At 41.6% G+C, this 21,437-nt stretch overlaps 1 protein-coding gene across 9 annotated transcripts in view; it reads left to right on the top strand.

Annotated features, from left to right (window-relative positions):
* MAST4 (microtubule associated serine/threonine kinase family member 4) overlaps nt 1-21,437 on the top strand; it is a 567,430-nt gene that overhangs the window by 197,577 nt on the left and 348,416 nt on the right. For 2 of the 9 annotated variants that reach the window (XM_086699819.1, XM_086699821.1), the window contains exon 1: nt 17,418-19,762. The exons of 6 other annotated variants lie outside the window; for them this stretch is intronic. In XM_086699819.1, coding sequence (XP_086555945.1) covers nt 19,724-19,762 — 39 coding nt within the window. In that variant the 5' untranslated portion in view covers nt 17,418-19,723. Of the gene's footprint in view, nt 1-17,417; nt 19,763-21,437 lie in introns of those variants that run through there. One more of the 9 variants, XM_086699824.1, reaches the window with a different exon arrangement.

Below are 21,437 nucleotides of genomic sequence, written 5' to 3'. Positions count from 1 at the left end.
GTGAAATGTTCAGGTTGTAGATGTGCTCCTTTTTCTGAAGGATATTTTTTTAAATGAGACCCAGAGTTTCTCCCAGGGTTAGGAGAGGTCATTTCTTTTCTTTTCTTTTTTTTTTTCCACGTTTATTTATTTATTTTGAGAGAGAGAGAGAGAGGGATGGAGAGAGAGAGGGAGGGAGGGAGAATGAGCAGGGGAAGGGCAGGGAGAGAGAATCTCAGTAAGCCTCTGCATTGTCTGCTCAGAGCCTGATGCAGGGCTCCAACCGAACCGTGAGATGATGGCCTGAGCGGAGATCAAGAGTCACATTCTTAACCAACTGAACCACCCAGGCTCCCCAGGAGAGGTCATTTCTAAGTGTAGTCCCACCAGAGCTTCGTTGTGTGCAACTTGTCTCCTTCACTCTGCCTTCTTCCTTGGTGCCTCCGTCCATAGTTTCAAACTGAAGTGCTCCCCTCCCCCACCCCCGCCCCACCAGCAACAAAATGTGGCATTTAGACAAAGAGCTTTGAAGTCAGGGAAAGGCACATTAATTCATCCGGGAATGAATTTACGTGGAACTGGCTCTTCAGGCATTTCTTTCGAGATCACTAATCAGAAATGCTCTTGCTGCCTGTTACTTTTCTAATAAGCAGGAGAGTCTTAAGTTCCATGTAAGTAGGGGAGCCTTATGGTCACCCATGACACCAATACAAATTTAGAATTAAATAGTTACAATTGGCAGTCAGTCAGCACCAATCTCTAGTGTCCTCACTTGGGAGTTAATCTACCTGGGAGGAGGGGAACTCTCATTCATTTTACTGATGTGATCCTTCTTTCATGCTGCTCATTTACATTTTAACAGTAACATTTTTTTTTTTTAACACGGGGATGTTTGGGGGGAACAACTTAGTAGCCCACAGTGTCGGTATCCCTGTTGACATTTTTATAAAAAGTCATACATATATAATATTATAGAATTTCAAGAACACAAAAAGATATGAAATTAAGAAATGATTTACTTGTCTTCCTTGTCCCTCTCCCCTAAGGTAATCATTGCTAATTGTGTCTTGTTACTTGTAGAAAAAATGACATATGTCTCCATATGTCTCCATATTTATGTCTCCATAAATATATACAATTACATTTCTTTTTGAAATTTTGAACAGTTTGGCCTCACTTTTTAATTTAATATGAAGCTGTGTCATATGAGCACAGAAAAGTCTCCTGTGCCCCCTTTTAATGGTGACACAATATATCATCGCATGGATATACCATTATGTAAATTGCCCGACCAGTCCCCAGGGTGTGGACTCTGCAACAACTTGGAAATCCCTGGAGCTCTGACCTATGTGACGTCTGCTGGGAGAGAGCTCGCACACCATTATTTGTGTCTGGAGCATGATTTGTGGTTGTTGATGAGGTAAGTTTTCTCTCTGTTTAATCGGGATGATTTAGGAGTGCCTTGTGTTCTATTCAAGAAATGCCAGCTGTAGTAACAAATATACTCCGTTTTTGCTGATGTAGAAGTTTATTTACTATTGTTGTTGTTTACTTCTCTAAACCGTAGAACTTTACTTCTCCCTCACCTGTGGGCCTTTTGGGCAGAGATGTGCGCTCTTCTACGGAGCCCTTCAGGGACTCCGGCTGATAGAAGTTCAGCTGTGTTTTTGTTCTTTCCAAGTTCCCCTGAGTGTTGACACCCCAGATAGTAAATGGGGAAGGATCGCATGGGAAGTGTTAATGGTCTGGATCTTGAAGAGCGGTTCATATCTACCCCATAGTCCATTGTCTGGGACTCAGTCTTGTAACCTCACCCAACTCTGAGAGAGGCTAGGAAATGTCTTCTAGCGGCGTACCCAGAAACAAAGATGAATGGTAAATAGACAGTTGACACGACCAAAAGCATGAATGGGAGCACTACCAAAGCATCACCTGTCACCCGACGTCGTGCATCTGGCTGCCTGTCCTCTCTTTGGATCTTTGTGGTACAGGTTCCTCTGCTTTTCAAAAGTTCAAGTTACCACCCTTCATTTCTGCAAAGGACCTGCCTTGGTACCTGTTTTTACTAACCGAAAGAAATCTAAAGAGGATTTTCAATTTTAGGAAAACAAGCTGAAGGGGAAAAGTAGTGTTCAGCATTTGTTTTGCCCCAAGCCCTAACAGAGGCGGTGAGTGCCCAGCCTTGAGAGTGGCGCAGCCAAGCTCCTCCCCCTGGAACTACACTCCACCTGGCGGCCTCAGGCTGCCATAGCTTTGAACACCCACCCTTTATCTTGGGCTTCTTTTAGCAATATGTGTCCTGAGTTATCAGAAAAGCCCGAGAGGTTGTTTTCTTGGGTCTGGGCATGCTCAAAAGGTTTTCCATATAAATTAGTGGTAATTGCTTCTTTGCTTTGCAAACCTTGTTGGCTTACAAAAGGTTTCATAGGAGCACTCTAGGATAGCTGGGGAAATCTGGATCAAGTGTGCTGGCTAGTTCATCCAGAGAGGATGCTTTCTCCTCTGCTATTCCGTCCTTTTGCCTTCCCTCCCTGCCCTCCTTCCACCCTCCCAGTTCTTTACTGACTCTGATAGCATAGTGGCGATGCAGAGGTCTTAATCCCATGTGTGACAGAACTTGAAAAGAAAAGAGAGGAAGCCGAGATGTGATGGGAAGGTTTTTGGCCATATTCCCCAAAAGGCTTTCCTCTGAAATCAGAAGTTAGAGGATGCTGCCGTCGCTGTATACAACAACCGTGTGTCTGTTCTGTCTGTCCTTCTGAGAGTAACTAATTGCAGGATAAACATCACTGGGGGCTTTCCAGGTGATAACTTTCGGCACAGAGGAGGGCCATGCATGTACAGGATCTGGGCAGTGGCCCAGAGAATCTGCCAGGCAGAATGGCTCGTGTTGGCTTCTCTATGCTGCCACCAGGGCTCCCTGACAGTTGGTCCCTGAACGCTGGAGAGAGATGTCAGTAATGGTCTGCTGGCCAGGGCCTCTGATGGGGGGGGGGGGGGGGGGGCAGTTGTCCCAGCTTGGCTGTGGGAAAAAGTGAGCTGTTAATGGCTGAGTGCAGCCTGCGTATTTGAGAACTCAAGATAACATTTTACTCTGGATCGGCACTCTTTTTTTTTTTTTAAATGATACCATTTTAGGGTAGGAGTGAAAAATAACAGCTATATTCTTGGTGTATGGATATGTTTGCAATGTGAGAAATAAGACACACTTGTCCAAACACATTGGAACTTTAACTGAGAAAATGATCCAGGAAATGTTTAAAAAAAAATAGGTATGTGTCCTTCCAGCTCTCCCTCCTCTGCCACTTTTTCTTGTGTTTATTCAAGTATTTTGGATGCATACCAGAGCTTGGGCAAGCCTCAGAGTATTTCTGATGCCTTGATAGAACATACCGTACAATCTGGGTAGGTTAACATCTCTTATCTTACGCATTTGAGTAGTCAGTCTGTCCAGAATGCCTTTAATCTGGTCACCATCTTGATTTAGTCATGTGACGGGTCCTGGGGCGATAGTTTGTCAAAGAGGTAAATGGACACATTAAGAGGCATAAAAAGACCTATTTTGTTGCTCTCCATTGATGAAGTCATTGCACATCCTTAAATAATGCTACCTGTCAGGTTTTTGGACACTTTTCTCAGAAAGGAGAAAAGATGTTGAGAAGATAGCTGTGAGTGCAGCAGGGGCTGACGGAGGACCTGGTGGCTTTGGGAATCAATACCATAATTGTGTGCCTGTGCTATAATTTATTAAAGCACCTCAAAATATTTTACAAGTGAGCTCAGGAGTGCTCTAATTTTACAAATGAAGCAATTGATGGCTGACTGTAAACTGCTCCTTATACACATTCTTGATCTGTGTTTGAGTCAGGAGGCACAGAACAGCAAACAGCAAAATAAAAAAAGACCAGTGCGGGCCAGTTGGATAATGGTGTCATCTTCTGCATTAGAACACCGCCGATGAGTATGATTACAATACAGCTGGTGGGTGCCGAGCTGAGTGCGGAGCCACACCAGACCAGGAAGTATGCCAAGAAACAATCGATAGGAGATGTATTACTGAAAATTAATATTCTGCTGCTGAATTATTCTTATTGATTTGGGGATTTTGAAAGTGGCCATAGATAATTCTGTGAACAAAAGCATTTGTATTTCTGGAGCAGAACACCAAAATAACAGAGGAAATCCCATCTCTAGCACGGAGCATGGCTCAGGAAACACAAAACTTGAGTTATGTGTCCTCAGGAGGGCCTATGCCTATTCTTGATGTGAGAGGTGGTTATCTCGCAAAGCCACATGTGGTAAAGCTTCATTTTCTGTGGTCAGATCTCTAGTAGAACCTGTGTCTAATCATTAGAAGAAACATTAATAACATGAAAGGAGAAAGGAAAACTATCAGAGATTGGCAATAGAAGGTTCTGGTTTGCTCCGAAGGGCAGCTGTCCTGCTTTGCCCTTGGAGCACGGTGATGCTGAGCCACTGGGGGTGAATGTCAGTGGGTTTGGGGAGCTGCTGTCCTTGACCATGCCTGACTACCTCTCATACTCCCTTCATTCCCCCTCCTCCTGGTGTTCTGCTTGTCTTCCAATGTCCCCACCTCTCTTGCAGTGAAGGGTATTATTTATAGCAGATAAAAGATGAAGCACCGTCACTGGGTCTCAGTTTTCATGTCTCTAAAATGAAGGGTTTGAAATGATTTCCAGCTCTGAACAGGAATGATTCTGAGTCCATCTAAGACTGACTGTCCTTAGCGAAGCACTTCCTGGAAAATGTTCATGAGAACTCTCTGTAGTTATAAGAGTTTTTAAAGAACTATAATTCCTGATAAAAAATATTCTTGAGAAATCTTGCTTAGTATAGGTTATTGACCATTTACCACCTTTTTGTGTGGAGCCTTTTACCTAAAATATTTTCTATTAAGTCAGAAAAACCCACCATTTTTGTCTGCACTCTATTTCCACAAATATAGCAAAAAAAGTACAGAAAAGTTTTGTAATTGGTGAATTGAGGTGGAGTATAAATGCATTTGTTGTTGTATTCTTTTAAATTTTCTGTAGGGTTCAAGATTTTAAAAATAAAATATGGCTAAAAAATGGAGGGTAAAAATGGGCAGGGGTATTTACCCTTAAGAATACTAAAACAAATTACAGGAAGTGATTTATTAAATGACTTTCTCAAGGGCAATCAAGAGCTAAGTGTAAGAACCTGGAATACATTCCAGTTGTTCATCCCCATTCTTGTGCTTTTTATTTTTAGGCCTTATTTCCTCCCTAAAATAAAGTCAGATGTAGGAAGAAGTTCCCTCCAGGTACTGCTTTTGAGCAAAAGTTTTTGAGCCTGGCAACATTGCTGTATATTTCTGCTTACAAATTATCCCAATGAGCAAAGCAGGAGATGGGTATCTGTTTTATAAAACTGCTGCTTGAATGGCACTATGTAGATATTTCATCCATTGAGAAGACGTGGGTGGTTTTAGTTCGAAAGCTAGAATTTTCATTTCTGAAAGCTTGAACCAGAAAGAGGTGTCCATGGCAAACAGTAGTTAGAAGTGAAGGAAGGAATGGTAGATACAAATCTATGCCTAGTGCACTCTTCCATTATTTCCAGAATGGAATGTTCCCTCGGAAGGGCACTGGGAACAGAAGAGTCTAGAAAGTCTTTATTAATTCTCTCGGAAATTTAGGAGAGAGGTGTTGAATACTCCATGTGGTCTTCCTGATCCCAGGCCTTTGTGGGCTGAGACGGGGGCAGCTTTGCGTGAGCAGACAGTGGTGCTTACCTGGTCCCTTTCCTCATTTCCTCTCTCTCTTTCCTTCTGGGACTTCCGGGAAGGAGGGTCTCCAGATATTTTTCAGAGTCTTAGGATGTTACCTGACCTAGTAACAAACTATGAGATGCAAATAACTTTATAATTAACGCACACCTCATTGGTGTTACAGTGCTTGTCAAAAGCTGAGAATCTTTTACTCTTTATAGTCAGTGCTGGGTGAGCACCTTGTGGATCATCAGCTTGGCAGAGAGGCCATCCCTTTCATCCAGGTCTCAAGCAAGCACGGTCCTTGCTTGTGTGGACAATGACCGTGCATGTTTCATGACCTTTGGTTGCCCCTTGTGCTTCATAAAGTGTGATGAGCAGCTGGAGGCATGCAAAAGACACCCACATTCTGATAATTTACAACCTGACCACCTATAGACCTCTGGCACCATAGATGGGGCAAACTCTGTGTTTCCTCTTAGATTACCCTCCTCTGAAAAGTAGTTTCCCTGACCCTCATCTTCATGAACGCAGAGAATCTAGGGTTTTAAAAGCTCAAAGAAACGGTGAAGTGCACTAATGTAAACTAATGTAACGTGCACTGATGTAACTAATGGTCTATTGTCCAGTAGGTGGCGCATCAGCAAATCTCATTTGCAACTGAGAACTAAAGATGTTGAGGGTTTTTTTTTTTCAAAATAAATTTTAATTATAAACTTTATATACAGATTGTTGTACAGTTATTTTAATAAAGTGAAATAGTAAGTGAAAAGTACAAAAAGCAAAGCTGGCTCCTCCCCTTTAGTGAAGTATCAAAGGTTTGTTCATATCCCCCAGTTAGTGATGCAGTAAGTGAACAGTCTTTAAAATGGTCTCAGGGAGACTGTAAATTGCTGCACTAGAAACCAGGACCCCAAACAAATCAGGCCCGAGTTACCGCTGCCCAAATAATTGCCCTGCAAGAGTGAACACTGAGGAGCCAGGACCTTCCAGCAAACATGGGCACCCATAAAAACATGGTTGAAGTTATTCTAAAAATAGCGGTAGTGTAGCAAAATCTCTCCCACCTCCAATTAAGTAACAACAGGATGATGCGCGAACTCTAAAGCACGAAGTTAGAGCATAAATAAATGGTGCATATTGCATTAGAGAAGTGAGCCCTTCTGTTTCTTCCAATACTCAAACTGCATTTCAGAGTACGTGTGGGGTCACTTGCTTGTGTGTGCAGAGAGCAGGTTCCACCGTCCCACACTGATGGTCCATCCCACGTCGAGTTACTGGTCCCTCGGGTCATAGAGGATCCTAGGGGCCTTGTGCATTGCCACCAGTGACGCCATTGACTGCCTCCTGCGGGCCTTTGTGTCCTCGTGGGCCTTCAGCTTCAGGGGCGTCAGGCCCTCCGCCCCTGGTGCTGCAAACTGCAGGGACATGCCTTTGGCGTGTGTGTTTCCTCCTCCGGGATCTGCGCAGTCGAAATGTGCGCAACGTCAATCTCATGGCGGCTGTCCCCATCCAGAAGCAAGACGCATCCATAATGTATGTTAAGGGAAAGGCATACCCTACATTCAAGGTGGTTTACTAAGTCAAGTGGAAAAAAGCAATTGGACTACTGAAGGCTAATTTTCTGTTAGCAAAATGGCAGGAAGAACTTTTTAGAAGCTAGTGTCTGGTTGAAATTAAAATGCTTTATCATGTCACACGGAGACTTGTTCCACATTTGGGCTGCAGATCACTGCTGGACGTTAGAGAATATGTTAATCTTGGTAGTATCTTGAGTTCTAGGGAATAATACATGGTAGGTGTTTGGGTATCTTAGGTTATGTATTTGAATTATGTTAAGAAAATGTTGAATGCTTGAACAGCTGGGGCCATGCTTTCCAGTGACTTTAAAAAAAAAACATTTTAGTGGAACCTGATAGGTGTAACTTCTTGAAGAAATCAACTTCATATTACTGGAATGCATTATTAGAAACTCTACTGCATGTGCGATTAAATACCACTGCTAAACAAGTAACTCCATGCTAAAAGTCTATTAGTTACAGTTTTTATACTCAAAGATGGTTAAAGATGTTTCTTCAGAAGCATGCAAAGGAAGTGACTTTCTCACTTCTTAAATGCAAGTATCCCCTTGTGAAACTGGTACATAGCTCTAAAACCTGTATTTCAGAAGACAAGTAAGGATTGAGAGAAAATCCTGCTTTTCTGTAACACATTAGAATTTTATTACATATTTTCCCTAAAGAAATCTATATTGTTACTGATGGCTTAGACTAAAGAATCTCTGTGTATTGTTTGACAAAATGGACCCAGATTTGATCTATTAATATTTTCAGTAGGTAAAACAGTCATGATACGCATAGGCTATTATATCTACTTTTCTTTAGAGGATAGTTAAGTGATATAATGAATGGGCTTTTCACAGATGTCCTTTTCTCCTGTCTCAGAGGAGAGTGGTGACAGGCATTCACGGTTGTCAGGTGAGCTGTGAAATCTTCACTAGTTTGGGTAGCACTGGAGAAACCTCAAGAGGAAAAGCTGAAGAATCCTGTTTGCTTTTAATAATTGAGTCATGTAATGTGTTTAGTAAGGCCAAGACCGAGAGGACTTATCCCGTTCACTGAACTTCAATTCTAGAGGAAGATTGTGCAAAAAGTGCCTTGTCTTTCCATGAAAATGTTAAGGCTTTGGTGAAAAGAGATTAAAGTCATATTCTTTTATAGCTACAGGAATTGATCCTTCTTTTCCTTTACTGTTTTCCATCACCATCTCCCCCAGCCCTTTTCTCAAGTTTTATAATCTCTTGTGCGGAAGATTATAGGAACTCCATAGTAAGAAGTCCCCTACTACCCCCTGGCTTAGTACTCCTGTGCCCTTTATTTATTTTTTTTTTTAATTTTTTTTTTTTTCAACGTTTATTTATTTTTGGGACAGAGAGAGACAGAGCATGAACGGGCGAGGGGCAGAGAGAGAGGGAGACACAGAATCGGAAACAGGCTCCAGGCTCTGAGCCATCAGCCCAGAGCCCGACGCGGGGCTCGAACTCATGGACCGTGAGATCGTGACCTGGCTGAAGTCGGACGCTTAACCGACTGCGCCACCCAGGCGCCCCTCCTGTGCCCTTTAGACCCATGGTTGCCTGACTTCTCCGTACAGTGCAATCACCTGGAGAGCTTCAGAAACTACTGTTGCCTGGGGCCCACCCTGGGAGATTGTAATTGAATTGATCTGGATGTGACCTTAGATTTTGGAATTTATAAAAGATCTTCCAGTGATTCTAATGGGCTGATAAATTGGGAAATCTCCCTTATTCTCCACATGCCTTTTGAGTTCATCTATCCTTCGTACTTGGGCAGAGCAGCTCCTTGAATTTATGTCTTTGTGTCTCTACTGATATCCTGTGCTTTGTTTCTGTGTCTTGGGATCCCATGATTGCGTTCGGGTGGGACTGAGTCTTTCCTTCTCGTGTTCTCAGCATTCATCATAATGCCTGGCTTATAGTCAATGTCCAGCAGTTGGTTTTTGAATCAAGGGGATACACACACACACACACACACACAAGATGTAAACAAATTGATTCACATGCTTCTGACTCAGGGCAGTTGTATTGCCCAGGTAGATATTTCTCCTTTACTTGAAGAGCTCAGATTTTCTAATCTGCTCTCTTTGCTCACAGCAATGATAAGTATATAAAATTAAAGAGGAATGTGTTCTGTTGTGTGGTATTAGCTAAAGTCACAAAGGCCAGCTTTAGATAAGAGGACAAAGAAGGGCTAAGCCTGTATTCAATAAAGCTCAAGGAAATGAGTGTCAAATGTTTTCAGTTTCTAATAGAATAATTCCCCTATGGTCTTACTTACAGAATATTAATTTATCTAATTGATGATAATCTGGTCAATTTATTGTAGCATTAAAAATGCAAATTAGTTACCACACCACAATATTCACGGATGTGCCTGAGACTTTTTAAATTTTATTTTATTAGGTGATAATGGGAGGCATAATTGTTAATGTTCGATTCTGGCAAAATACAATTAGTTTCTGTGAAACACATTGTGCATTAATGATATCATTAAGATTAATGGATATAAATGGATGAGCAAAGGATCTCAAACAGAACGTAGTGACTTTATATAGGTCTGTAAAACTTGAGATAAATTCCCTTGATTTTTAAGGATAATGTGCTTGAGCTGCGTTCTTAGATAGACTACAGAGAAACTAAATCTAAGAAATTAAATCACCTCTCAGCAAGATCAGTTTTCAAACATTTACTGTCATGTTTTGAGAGTATTAATTTTTGTTAAAGCTACTCCTTAGTTTTACTTAAAGAACTATTTTAAAGACAACTTTTAATAGCAATTTCCAGGTCCTTTATATATAAAGGCTGTGTATATTTTGTTGTTGACAAAACCTAAAGGTAATGTATCACTGTTCTTTGGAATTAGATATGATTTCATGGTGGTCTTTGTAGAACAAGATGTTCTACAATAGGAATTTATTGCATTTATCATATTGAAATATTAAGAAAGCTAGACAAGTGTTTTGATTTTTCTTGAGCTAAGAGAAGGAGAAAGAAAAAAAACAGAGGCTGCTCATCAAACTCTTCTGGAAGAGTCACAGACTAAATGTGTGACAGAATCCCAAGAATCACATGGTATTTTGGATATAAATGCATGACTGTATGTTCTTGAAGTGTAGGACACTTAACCCCTAAAACAAACAAACAAACAAAAAAAAGCAAAAACAAAAAAAAAAGAGTTTATCTGTCACCTGTACAGTTGAAATTTAAACACTGTTTTCAACATCATTTTTCTGATCTAGGTAGACATTAATATTGTGTGATTGGGCACTGCTTCATGTGACTTCCCCCTGAGTATTTATCCTTGGTCTGACCTTCATTTAGTCTTCTGTTGGTCCCCCTATATGCATATCCAAACATGGGTATGCACACATTTGTTTTTTATTTGTGTGTCTCTTTGAAGGTCTGGCAGGGGAGCTCTTGCCCTTGGATTTCTGTTAAAGCATCCGTGGGAAGAACGGGGATGGCAGACGAGGAAAGGGGAGGTGTTTTGGAGCTTAGCTGCTGTCTGGGCACTGGTCTCTGACTTAGAAGTTCCAATCCTTTGGTTTGCTCTGCCTTTTTTTTAAGCTGATTTAGGACTTTGGGCTCTTCTGTTAATCTCATTGCCTCACTTTCCTTGTTGGTAAATTGGGCCAGTCTCTTGCCTTGCTACTTTGCAAGAAACTGATGAGGATTAATGCAATAGACTCTGGAGCACATTTTGTGTTTCTCTGAAGAGCACGCTTAAAGGGAAGAGTTCGTACCGTCGAAAAGGGAGAGTTTCTCGACAGAGTTCGTACCGCCAAGAAGCAGTGTTGTATCATGTTGCTGTGTTACGCGGTCATGTCCCAAGGAGTACTCCTTGCCATTATCCGAAAAGGAGTTGCTGGAAGCAGCTCTATGTCTGTGCCCGTTGGAGTTGAATGATGTGTTAGTGCAGGGTGATGGAAAGAAAGGCCAACCACATGTGGGGTTCAGTGGAGTCACTAACAGGTTTCACACACAACATCTGACTTAGATATACTTGCCTGAAACAGGCTGAGGTGTTTCTTTTTTTTTTTTTTTTTTTAATTTTTTTTTCAACGTTTTTATTTATTTTTGGGACAGAGAGAGACAGAGCATGAACAGGGGAGGGGCAGAGAGAGAGGGAGACACAGAATCGGAAACAGGCTCCAGGCTCCAAGCCATCAGCCCAGAGCCTGACGCGGGGCTCGAACTCACGGACCGCGAGATCGTGACCTGGCTGAAGTCGGACGCTTAACCGACTGCGCCACCCAGGCGCCCCTGAGGTGTTTCTTAATACCCTTTTGTGTGTACCTCTTAGCCTTACTTAGCTCCAAAGTATTTGTGGAAGAGACACCAAAAGTGCTTGGCTACGTGCGCACGATGCAAACAAGACCTAGAAGAGGTTCCCATTCAAAACCTCAGGATTAATCTACGTTGGTGTCTCAAGGTAGAGTCAGGCTGTAGATATGATTGTAGGGTTTAAAGCAGTTAGCTTGCACACGGCTCTTCATGTCTGTATCGTAAGCGTGTCAGTATAAACATACAGACCTAGAAAGAATGCTTACTACTTCATGTGTGCAGTCCGGCCCTAATTTCATTGAACATGCTGTCCTTGGTCACTCAGGTTCTAAATTCCACAGTGACTAGCTTGGTTTTTCTCCTTAGAAGATTTTTCCGATCCTCCCTCCCCCACTGCCTTGTGCTTACTTTTATTTGAGAATTGTAGCTAGGTTAACATTACATTTAACCTAGATCTTAGCTTCCTGTCAGTGTGAGATTAAGAAACAGTTTAGTGTGCGTGGTCTGAAAGTGCTGTTGTAATCTCTGATTCAGTAGCTATACTTGAAATAGGGACAAGTCAGTTCCAAATTTTTCAAAATTATCTTGCTTCATTTTTTATCTCTAGGTATATCTGGTCACTTTAGGAATAATTGTAGGACTGTCTCTTTGCTTCCAAAGCTCATGAAATATTTAGTTGATGCCAGGAGTGTTATCATTTACATATATCCCTACTGACTTACTTGTTTCTAAAGTTCATCTGGTTGATAGGCCTCCTGTAGAGTCAGGACTGCCAATGTCACTTCACTCATCTACTCTGATCTTGATATATCTATTAATATTGAAATACAGGAGTTTGCTAACCACTGGTTCACACTCCCAGTGTTAGCTGTGTATCATTTAGAGATGAAGGGGCATAATTGAAAAAAATATATTAGAGCTATTTCCAATTGTCAGATCTTCATAAATGCTCTCGTATGAAAAAAATGAAGTTGTATTACCCAGTTTTATTAGAAATGCTATATTTTGCTGGATCCGTGTGTTCGCAAACTAGAGAATATTTTCCTGCTGTGATTGATGTTAGGGCATTTATGGGGATAGTCTGCTATATTTCATATGTATATGAGGATGTCATTGTTAAAATGTTCAAAAGAAAATTATGTATGTGATTTATATTTTATTATTTCCTTCTAGGATGTAATTTTTTCAATACCGTGATTCCTGTCATATTGTCAGTAGTGATTTGATGGGTAATATGCCAGAAATAATTAGATAAAAAAAAGGTGACGCAAACGTCAAGACAATATAGCTTTCTTATGAAAAGCCTTGAGCGAAATCATGCATGTTACATTGTAGAAATCACCAATTGCATACATTTAAAGAGTCTTCAGGATTACAGGCGGGATGGAAAATGGAGCTAAATGCAGGCAGCGTGGGATGCAGCATATTTTATAGGCATATGCTTGCTGCTGACCCCCACCTGCAATTTCTGCTAAATGAAACATGTGTTTTAGAAAATGCTACTCTTGGATAAATTCAGACTTTGGTGTATCGTCAGTGGGAAGGTGTTAGATCCCTCCCCTTTCCTAGGAGTAGGAAAAATTCTGTCTTTCTCTGGAAGGCAGGCAGCCCATCCTTTGTTTTAGTCCTCTTCCTTACAGGTTTGAACATTTTGCTTTGGGGAGAAAAAGACACATAGTGTGAGGTAGTTCTTTACCTTTGTTGGCCGTAGAGATTAGAACTTTATTTTAAAATTTCAAATGACGTTTAAAATCTAGGACAAGGGAATTCATGATTTCAGTGTTGCCTCCTGAGCATACTATCTCCTGGGACTTGGAACAGAATGGAACCTGCATCCAGGTGTCTTTTTACTTTTTGGGCATTGATGACACTGGTGATATATATCTGGTTCACTTGCATGCTACTTTAATGAACAACAAATATTGCTAGAGATTAGACAGGAGTAACTTCAGACAAGAATCTTGTCATATTACAGTATTAATATTAGGCACAAAGGAAGATAAATGTCCTTTGGAGCCAAGTATGTAACCTGTTCTCAGAGTTGGCACGCAGACTGTGGTGTGCGTTTCGGCCCCCGCGCTTCAGCCCACCCCTGGTGTCAGCATGCTTGCTGCTTTCTGACTTGAGAGAATGGCAGTGAGAAGCGACTGCTGGGGAGCTGAACTGTGTCCTCTGCCTCTCGCGTGTTCCTGCGCAGGGCGTAGGAGCCTTAAAGCCAGAAGGTGGCTGAATGGTATGTGTTGTTGATACTCTGCAGGCTGTTGTGGCCTGAAAGATAATAGAAGAGGAAGGAAAGTGTGGACACATGGCTATGGGGCCAGGAGGCCCCCCCTGAAGGACAGTAGGGTCAACTTCCCAAACTTCCCAATTTCCTCCTTTCCCTATCTTCCTGATCTGAAGCCCATTGTCATATCTTCAATTTAATGTGATAGAAACTGAAGCTCCAGGAAGTTAAGGGACTTGTCCCAAGCTACCAGATTCCTCTTTGGCAGAGCCTGGGCAGGGATGGCTCTCTGTGCAGGGTCCTTTCTGCTGAGGATGCTGGAGAGTCACGACTTCCAGCAAATGAAGGGAAGTTTCAGTATTGCTCCGAACAGGCTGAACAGCCTCGCCCTGAGTCATTTCACCTAAAAGGAAAGGGAGATTTAAGGAGTGCCTTCCGTGGTAAATTCCAGAAAAGATGAAGAGTATTGGACCAGGAAATTAAGAGCTGCCAGAAAGCCCCACAGGTGAATGGGGGTGTGTATCATGCCTGATACGATAACTGAAAGGTTACCTTTGGTTGTGTGGAATTTACATGATTGTAAAAATATTACGCTGTATTTAGAATTGAATCGTTTTGGAGCCGCCAGAAGCGTAAAGAGTTGATCAAACTCAGAGGGAGTCCCCAGAGGCACAGAGACATCTAAGAAGAAAGCAGAGCCCATCCTCCATAACTTGTCTATGGCTGCCCTCTTCTTCCTCCTCCTTCCCCAGGGGTCCTCTCTAGCTTCTTTCCTGAAGCAGTGGAAACCCTGCTCCTTTGCTCTTTTAGAGACACATGGCCTGTGGAATCTGACATTCCTTAATGCTCTTTCTGATGTGTTCTGACCAGTGACACCTTACAACGTGGTAGTTTCAGGAGCTAAAAATATCCGACGCCTTCCATGTGTTTTCATTCACCTTGGAAGTCCTTTTTCCTCCTTTGCGTAGACCCAAACAGGCAATAGGGTGGTTGGGAACCAAAATTGGAGAGTCAGCCTGAAAGAGCCGGTGTCTCAGTTTGCCTTTCCTTGACTGTGTGATCTTAGGAAGTTACTTGACTTCTCTGGGGGTCAGTTTCCTCATCTGTAAAATGGGGATAATATCTATTTGATATAGTTGGTGTAAGGATTAAATGAGATGAACTGTGTAAAGTACTTAGAACAGAGATTGGCACATAGTGTGTGATCAATAAATGTTGACTATTATTATTTAGAAGTAAAACATGGAGGAAAATAAAGTGCAAAAATTGGGGAGGAATGTAAATGTAAACACGGGAATGTATTTTTGAACAGATCTCCCAGCCACATTGGTCATTGGCATTCAGGGTTTTCATTGCAGTATGATTATATTCACAGTAATGGAGAGTTGTATGCATTCTCGGGAATAGCCTGTTTCTCCTTTTAAGTTCTTATGACTTTGATATTACTTTTTCTTAAATACAGACACAGTCATTGGCCATTGACATTGACCTTATGAGTGGAAAAAGTAATCAGTGAAGAAGGATTTGTCTGCTTGGCTACATACACTTAACTGGCCAATGCACATACATAAAAGATACATGCATCCTTGGTCTGTTATCTAAAAGTAACAGACAGGCTATGGTGGTTAATGCATTTTGTGGCTGTTTGTCTACCTTACTCAAGCAGAAGTAGTGATCACTGCCACACACGTACAAGAAAAGACGACGGCACGATCCCCCCACAGATTGTGCTGATAGTACTAGAAATCATGTTTGGAGTATCCTGACCACTTTTAGTGATGGGATGAGGGACAGGGAACAGTGGCATTCTTCTGACACTGCTCTCTGTGGCTGATGTGAAGGGAGAAGCCTCTTCCTCCACCAGGAAACAGTTCTCTCAGTCCTCTCTGATCTGGGCCTCCTTAGCTTGTGTGTAGGTGGTCCCAGGGCCAAGACTGGGAGCTGCTGGTAGGGAACGGATTAGGTCGGTGCGGTGCGATGGGCAAGGTTAAGTTTGGAAACTTCGGCTATCTTAGGAATGTATGCATGTATATATGTATGCACGCATGTATTTATTTATTTACTTATGTAAGAGAGAGAGAGCATGTAGGCAGGGGAGGTGCAGAGAGAGAGAGGAGGACAGGGGATCCAAAGTGGGCTCTGTGCTGGCAGCAGTGAGCCCGTTGTGGGGCCTGAACCCACCAACCAACCATGAAATCATGACTGGAGCTGAAGTCGGACACTGAACGGACCGAGCTACCCAGGCACCCCTATCTTAGGTTTTTAAAAAAACCTCTTCAAAGTGTTCCTCGTGGCAGTTTTTCAGTGAACCTTAAGTTGCTGCAGAGTGGGTATAATCAGAACGAATGTTTACTTTGGGGTAACCAGTGTGAAACTAGTGAAGAGAGGTAACTTCTTTTTAAATTTGTGCAAAATTTAAAAAGTTAAATTTAAAAAGTTAACTGACCAGCTAAATCAGATGGCAAACCTGTATCCTTATACCAAACGATATAACTGTAGACAGGAATTACAAGATCTCAGTCTACCCTTTTGTTGAGAATGTGTGTAACCTTATGCTGTCCCCACTCCATCCCCGCTCCCATTTTGCTCAATCAGGATTAGAATTGTTTTTGTTACTGTAAGCCATTTATTGGAATGATCACTAAAATTTGAATTTTACCCATATTGCAGTGTCCATGGATTTTGAGTGTTCTTTGGAGTAAATTATGCCTGCAATAGAGCATGCATGGGGTGTATTCATACAAATACCTTTTTAAAAAAATCAAGTACTGTGAAGCCCCTGGCTTTAGAGTATAATTAATGACAAAAGCTAAGAAATTTTATTTGAATACACATATAAGAGCATTAAACACTGAGGTTGGTACTTTCTGAATTAACTCACAATATTGTGAACAAATTCCATAAAGGTGTTAAATTGCAGGAAAGATGAGTTTATTAATGGAAATTAGGCTAGATCCTAATTATTATCTGTGAATAGTGTCATCGCTTGAAGTTTTTATTGCATTTTAACACATGGCTTATCCTGATGAGAAAATATATAGCAAAGGGTAAATGTAGCAATTTTCCTTTTACTATTCCCTCTGCTAAGCCATTATTGCTGGATGTTATTTTTCAGCAGCCTTTCATTTTTGTCCCAAATGTTTTTGCCTCTGGCTGGTTTTATTTCTTTAAAATGTATGTATCACTTCTCAAAGTGATACATTTTGACAGGTAATCGATATTTTTTCATACTAGATTTGATGCTGCAGTGGTTCTAATCTTCATCTTAGACTTAGTTAATGGTTGAATACTAAACTAGATTTTTATCTCAAAATATTCTTTTGTTAAGAAACATACTTTCCTCCCTTAACCAAATTCCTTTTTATCACTCCCACCCACCAAACATCTGTAGCTGCCTCGTGCCTGGGATACACAGAGTCAACTTATCTGGGATACACATCACTTGACTCTTTGACAGGGTGTCCTCGAAATGTCTTGAGATAGCATTTGCAGCTAGCTTACCCAATTGGTCACAGAAAAGATACTTCTGGCCTCTGCTGGTTTTTTTTTTTTTTCTCTCTCTCCTTCCTGGCAACCTATATGAGCTTTATTTCAAGGGGAAAAAAATCTCTTGTCTTCCTTCTCTGTAGGGAAAACTTGCTGTACCCTCCCCTAGACCGTGTTTTCGCTAGACTGATCAGCACAATGAAGATGGCAGTATTCGGAGCACAGGCATGTGTAAGGACCCCGGCTTGGCTTTTGCTCTTGAAAGTTCAGGTTCTTAGGTCATGATTTTTTTTTTTTTTCCTCTTCCTGAAACCAGCTAGGCGTTCCTTATGCCTCTGTGCGCAGATGACAGTGACAGTCTAAGTTGGTAAATATATTCTTACCTGCTGCCAAGGCACTTTGTCTAAGATGCCACTTCAAATTTCAGGCAACTGTTCGTGCTCCTCTCTCAGGAGGGTGACTTGAGGGAGAAAGGTCAACAACTGTCATACCTTTTGCTTTCATTGAAGGAAAAGGTCTCCCTTTTGCAGGAAAAGATTCAAGTACAGGTGGGCCTGTCAAGAATGGGGACCTATTTGCACCAGCTTGGCAGATCTCTCACAGGTAGGAAGCAGACCTTACCCTCCAGGCTTTCAGGCTTTTTCTTTGGGTTGTTTCCTTCCTTTTTGTTTGTTTGTTTTCCTTTTTGTTTTGTCCTTCCATGTAAATAAACATACGGTTTTTTGAAATCGTTTTCAAACCATTGTTTGCAATAGAATTTTTTGGTGCCTTTTGGCTTGCCCACGGATCAGTTTGGTGCTCGCTCTTTGCTTTTAGAGATTGCACTACTTCTGCACATGGGAAAGAGAACTAAAAACTCCCTGGGGTTTTGTTCCTTAAGTGGTGTCAAATGTGCACACGTAAGTGGAAGAGCACACTGACACCCTTCTCTGCTGATGCCTCTGCTAGTGGTGGCATTTTTTGACAGGGTTTCTCTTTGTCTGAAGATATATGCAAAGACTGTTTGGGAACATAAAATGCAATCACTTTTCCTCAGTGGTTAGATTCATAAATCCCCAAGCTATTTTTAATGACATAATCTAATCAATTGATAGCACGCCTAATAGTGTGTTGACAGCCAGAAAGAGACAGGAAGCTCGTGTAATAGCAGATGGGTGGGTAAGGAACCTCTAATACTTCCTTCCCTGCCCCCCACACTTACACGTCAGATATCTGGGCTAAGGTAAAACCCAGGAAATGTGGACTTAAAAAAAAAAAGCTCGTCTTACTCCCTTTCATTCAAGAGAAAGTCTGTCTAATGGAGAGAGTGAAGGCGAATGTGGTTTTCAGATGAATTGCAGAGGGTCCTAGAATCTGCCTCCTCAGAACCCAACTATAATCTCAATTTCAATATCTTGAGAATAGAAATCAAGGGAGAATAATTTATTATAAATTGGTAGTATCGTATATCGTTACTCCTGGGCCAGGCCAGTAATGAAAACTTAATATTCATCTCTTGGTTGCTTTGAATTGAAATCAGATGAGGAGGAGCGGAGTAAACAAGATGAAACAGACTGTGAAATTGCACATGATGGGAATCTTTTTTTTTTTTTTTTTGCTGCTTATAGACTGTAAATAGGTTAATATTCCAACTAATGATGGCTCTTAGAATTTCTTCTGCCTTTTTACATTTTGGTCAGGTATCAACAAAACTTAAGTTACTATCAGGAGGGAAATTGTTACCGAAAATGTTTCTGTCTTTGGGCCAGGAATCCACTGGCAAGGTATTTATGTAAATGAATGGGCTTTCACCCTGGGAAGTGTGAAGTGTTTTGCCAAGGCAGGAAGAGCAGCCGCCTAGAGCCCTCTGTTTTCAGGGTTTCAGGCAGCGTGTTCTGCTCCGTTTTTTCTTTGATGCCATCAGAAAGGATGAGCGGCAGGCACAGTGGTGCTGCTTGGCTGACCAGCTGTGCCCTGGTTTTTCACCGTCCCAGTCAGTGGCTGCCTTTTACGGAGGTGTCTGTCACCCCTGATTTACTTAGCCACTTTGACCTTATCGTTGCTTCAGAAGGGGCTTGACCCACAGCCGCTGCCGAAAGCCATTTACGGGTCGCCCGGAATGCCAGAGCCAGCATTTTGAAGGAGAAGGCGAAACAGGGATCCCACGATTTCCCCTCTGATAGCAGGAGCCGACTCCGCCTGGCTAAACGCATTAGGTACCTGAGCCCACTTGCTGCGCTCTCCCAGCGAACTGCAAGCCTCCGTGATCTCCGAAGTTGCTGGAGTGCATAACTAAGTGGGACCAGCTGACTCTGGGCTCCAATCAGCTAGAGCGTGATGTAAGTGTTCAGCAGCTGCCGGGCTCTGAATTAGCGTGCCGAAGTAGAGGTAGTACAGCATGGCTAGACTGTTGTGAGGCTCAGAGAAAGCGGAGGGGGAGATGGATGAGTCCAGCATTCTAAGACGAAGAGGGCTCCAGGTAGGAGATGCTTCCATTCTTGAAATGTAGCATCATGAGTGGTCTGCCATTGTGGGTTTCAAAGTTCCCTTTTCATTCCTGGACTGGGCACAAATACGTGCACGGTTCTTCGTATCCACTTGGCGATGTGATGTGCTAAGTCTCTAGTTACGGGGTTCGGTGACATATCACAGGGTTCAATGAGAAAGGCTGTTTTGTCAGAGACAATAGATAGGACTCGGAGTTTGGTACTTTGTGGGTTGTTTTCCTGCTGGGTGTTCAAGAATAGTTGAATTGTGGCTGGCGGTGACAGCTGATGAGCCGATTTGGCATTCTGTCAAGTGTCTGGGAAGTCTGTGGAGGGTGGCAACTCCATTCAGTTCTGGGAACACAGGACTCACTTTTGTGTCAGGATGAACCTCCGAGCTGCAGCGGCATCTGTCTGATGGCCTTGCAGATGTGTGCAGCTGCTGGGAGTTTTCTTCTGCCAGTGAGATGAAAGTTTCTGCTGGTAGTTCAATCAGAGTTGTCTATAATTTGTTTATGTTGAGATGAGGAAAAGATACGTTATCTTACTGCCTTGATGATTGTGCCCGAGTTTCTCTAATTAAATTACTCCGGCTTGAGTGTAGAAATGTATTCCAAGTTAAAACTTGGCAAATCAGACAACTTGAAAAAACAAAAGAAAACATCTGCTTAGTTGTTTGTAAGTTTCAGGAAGCCAAAACGTAAGTATGTTCAAAATTAGTATGTTTAACTCCTTGATAACTTTTTCCTGTATTTAGGTGGTGTTTTTATTTTTTTTCTGAAAGAATCTAGTGACTAGCCATTGTTAAACTCTCATTCATTATTTTTGAAAAAAAAAAAAATCAAACACATGCTTGATCGTACAGAATATACAGACAGGGCATATCTAGAAATGCTTCCAGATAGTCCTTAATAGTCTTTGACTCACAGCTGGTCGAGTTGTCTGCTTTTTGTTCTCAGTGTCAATTACTAATTCAACTATAATTCATATTATAATATTGTGGGCAAATTAAAGGATTATCTGCAGGTAAACAAAAGAGGGATTAAAGAAATTGGGGTTAAATGTCATCTATTGTTCCCAACCTAAGTAAACAGACTGCCTCTTTAATGATTTTCACTGTGGTCATTGTTTTGAATGTACAGTGCTGTTAGTCACTGCTGTGGATTTCCTTTTCTTTGTTTTCATCCCATCTATAAAGTTCTGGTAATGCACAGCTGTTTGTGTGGCTCCGTGTCCTCTTTGGGGTCATTGGTTAAATATGGAAAGTCTCTTTGTCAAAAAGATGATAAGCTATTAAGCTCCTAGGGGTTCTGCTTATTCATCAATGGCAATTCTGCTAAGTTTTCTCTTTCCTTTAATGCATTTTAGATGATTGTTTAATGTATATTTGATAAGAAACTCCTTTTCGTGCTTCATTTCTCTAGTATACATTCTCATCACTTCGGAGAGCATGATTGAAATATGGTGCTTTTGAGGAGTCTAGATCTCACAGAACTTTTAATTTTAGAAATAAATCATTATTGTGGTTATTTAAAATACTAGAGTTACCTTTTATCTAAAAGATTTGTTACAAAACAAAGGAAACATAGCTCATTAATAGAGTACTTAGAGTGCTGGCTGGTCATTGTACTTAACATACTTTTACTATATCTGCCATAATCTATGACA

The sequence above is a fragment of the Puma concolor genome, chromosome A1, assembly GCF_028749965.1.
Source record: "Puma concolor isolate L17-30 chromosome A1, mPumCon1.1.hap2, whole genome shotgun sequence".
Taxonomy (NCBI): Eukaryota; Metazoa; Chordata; class Mammalia; order Carnivora; family Felidae; genus Puma; species Puma concolor.
The sequence above is the reverse complement of the archived record's forward strand: the minus strand, read 5'-3'. Positions and strand labels throughout refer to the sequence as shown.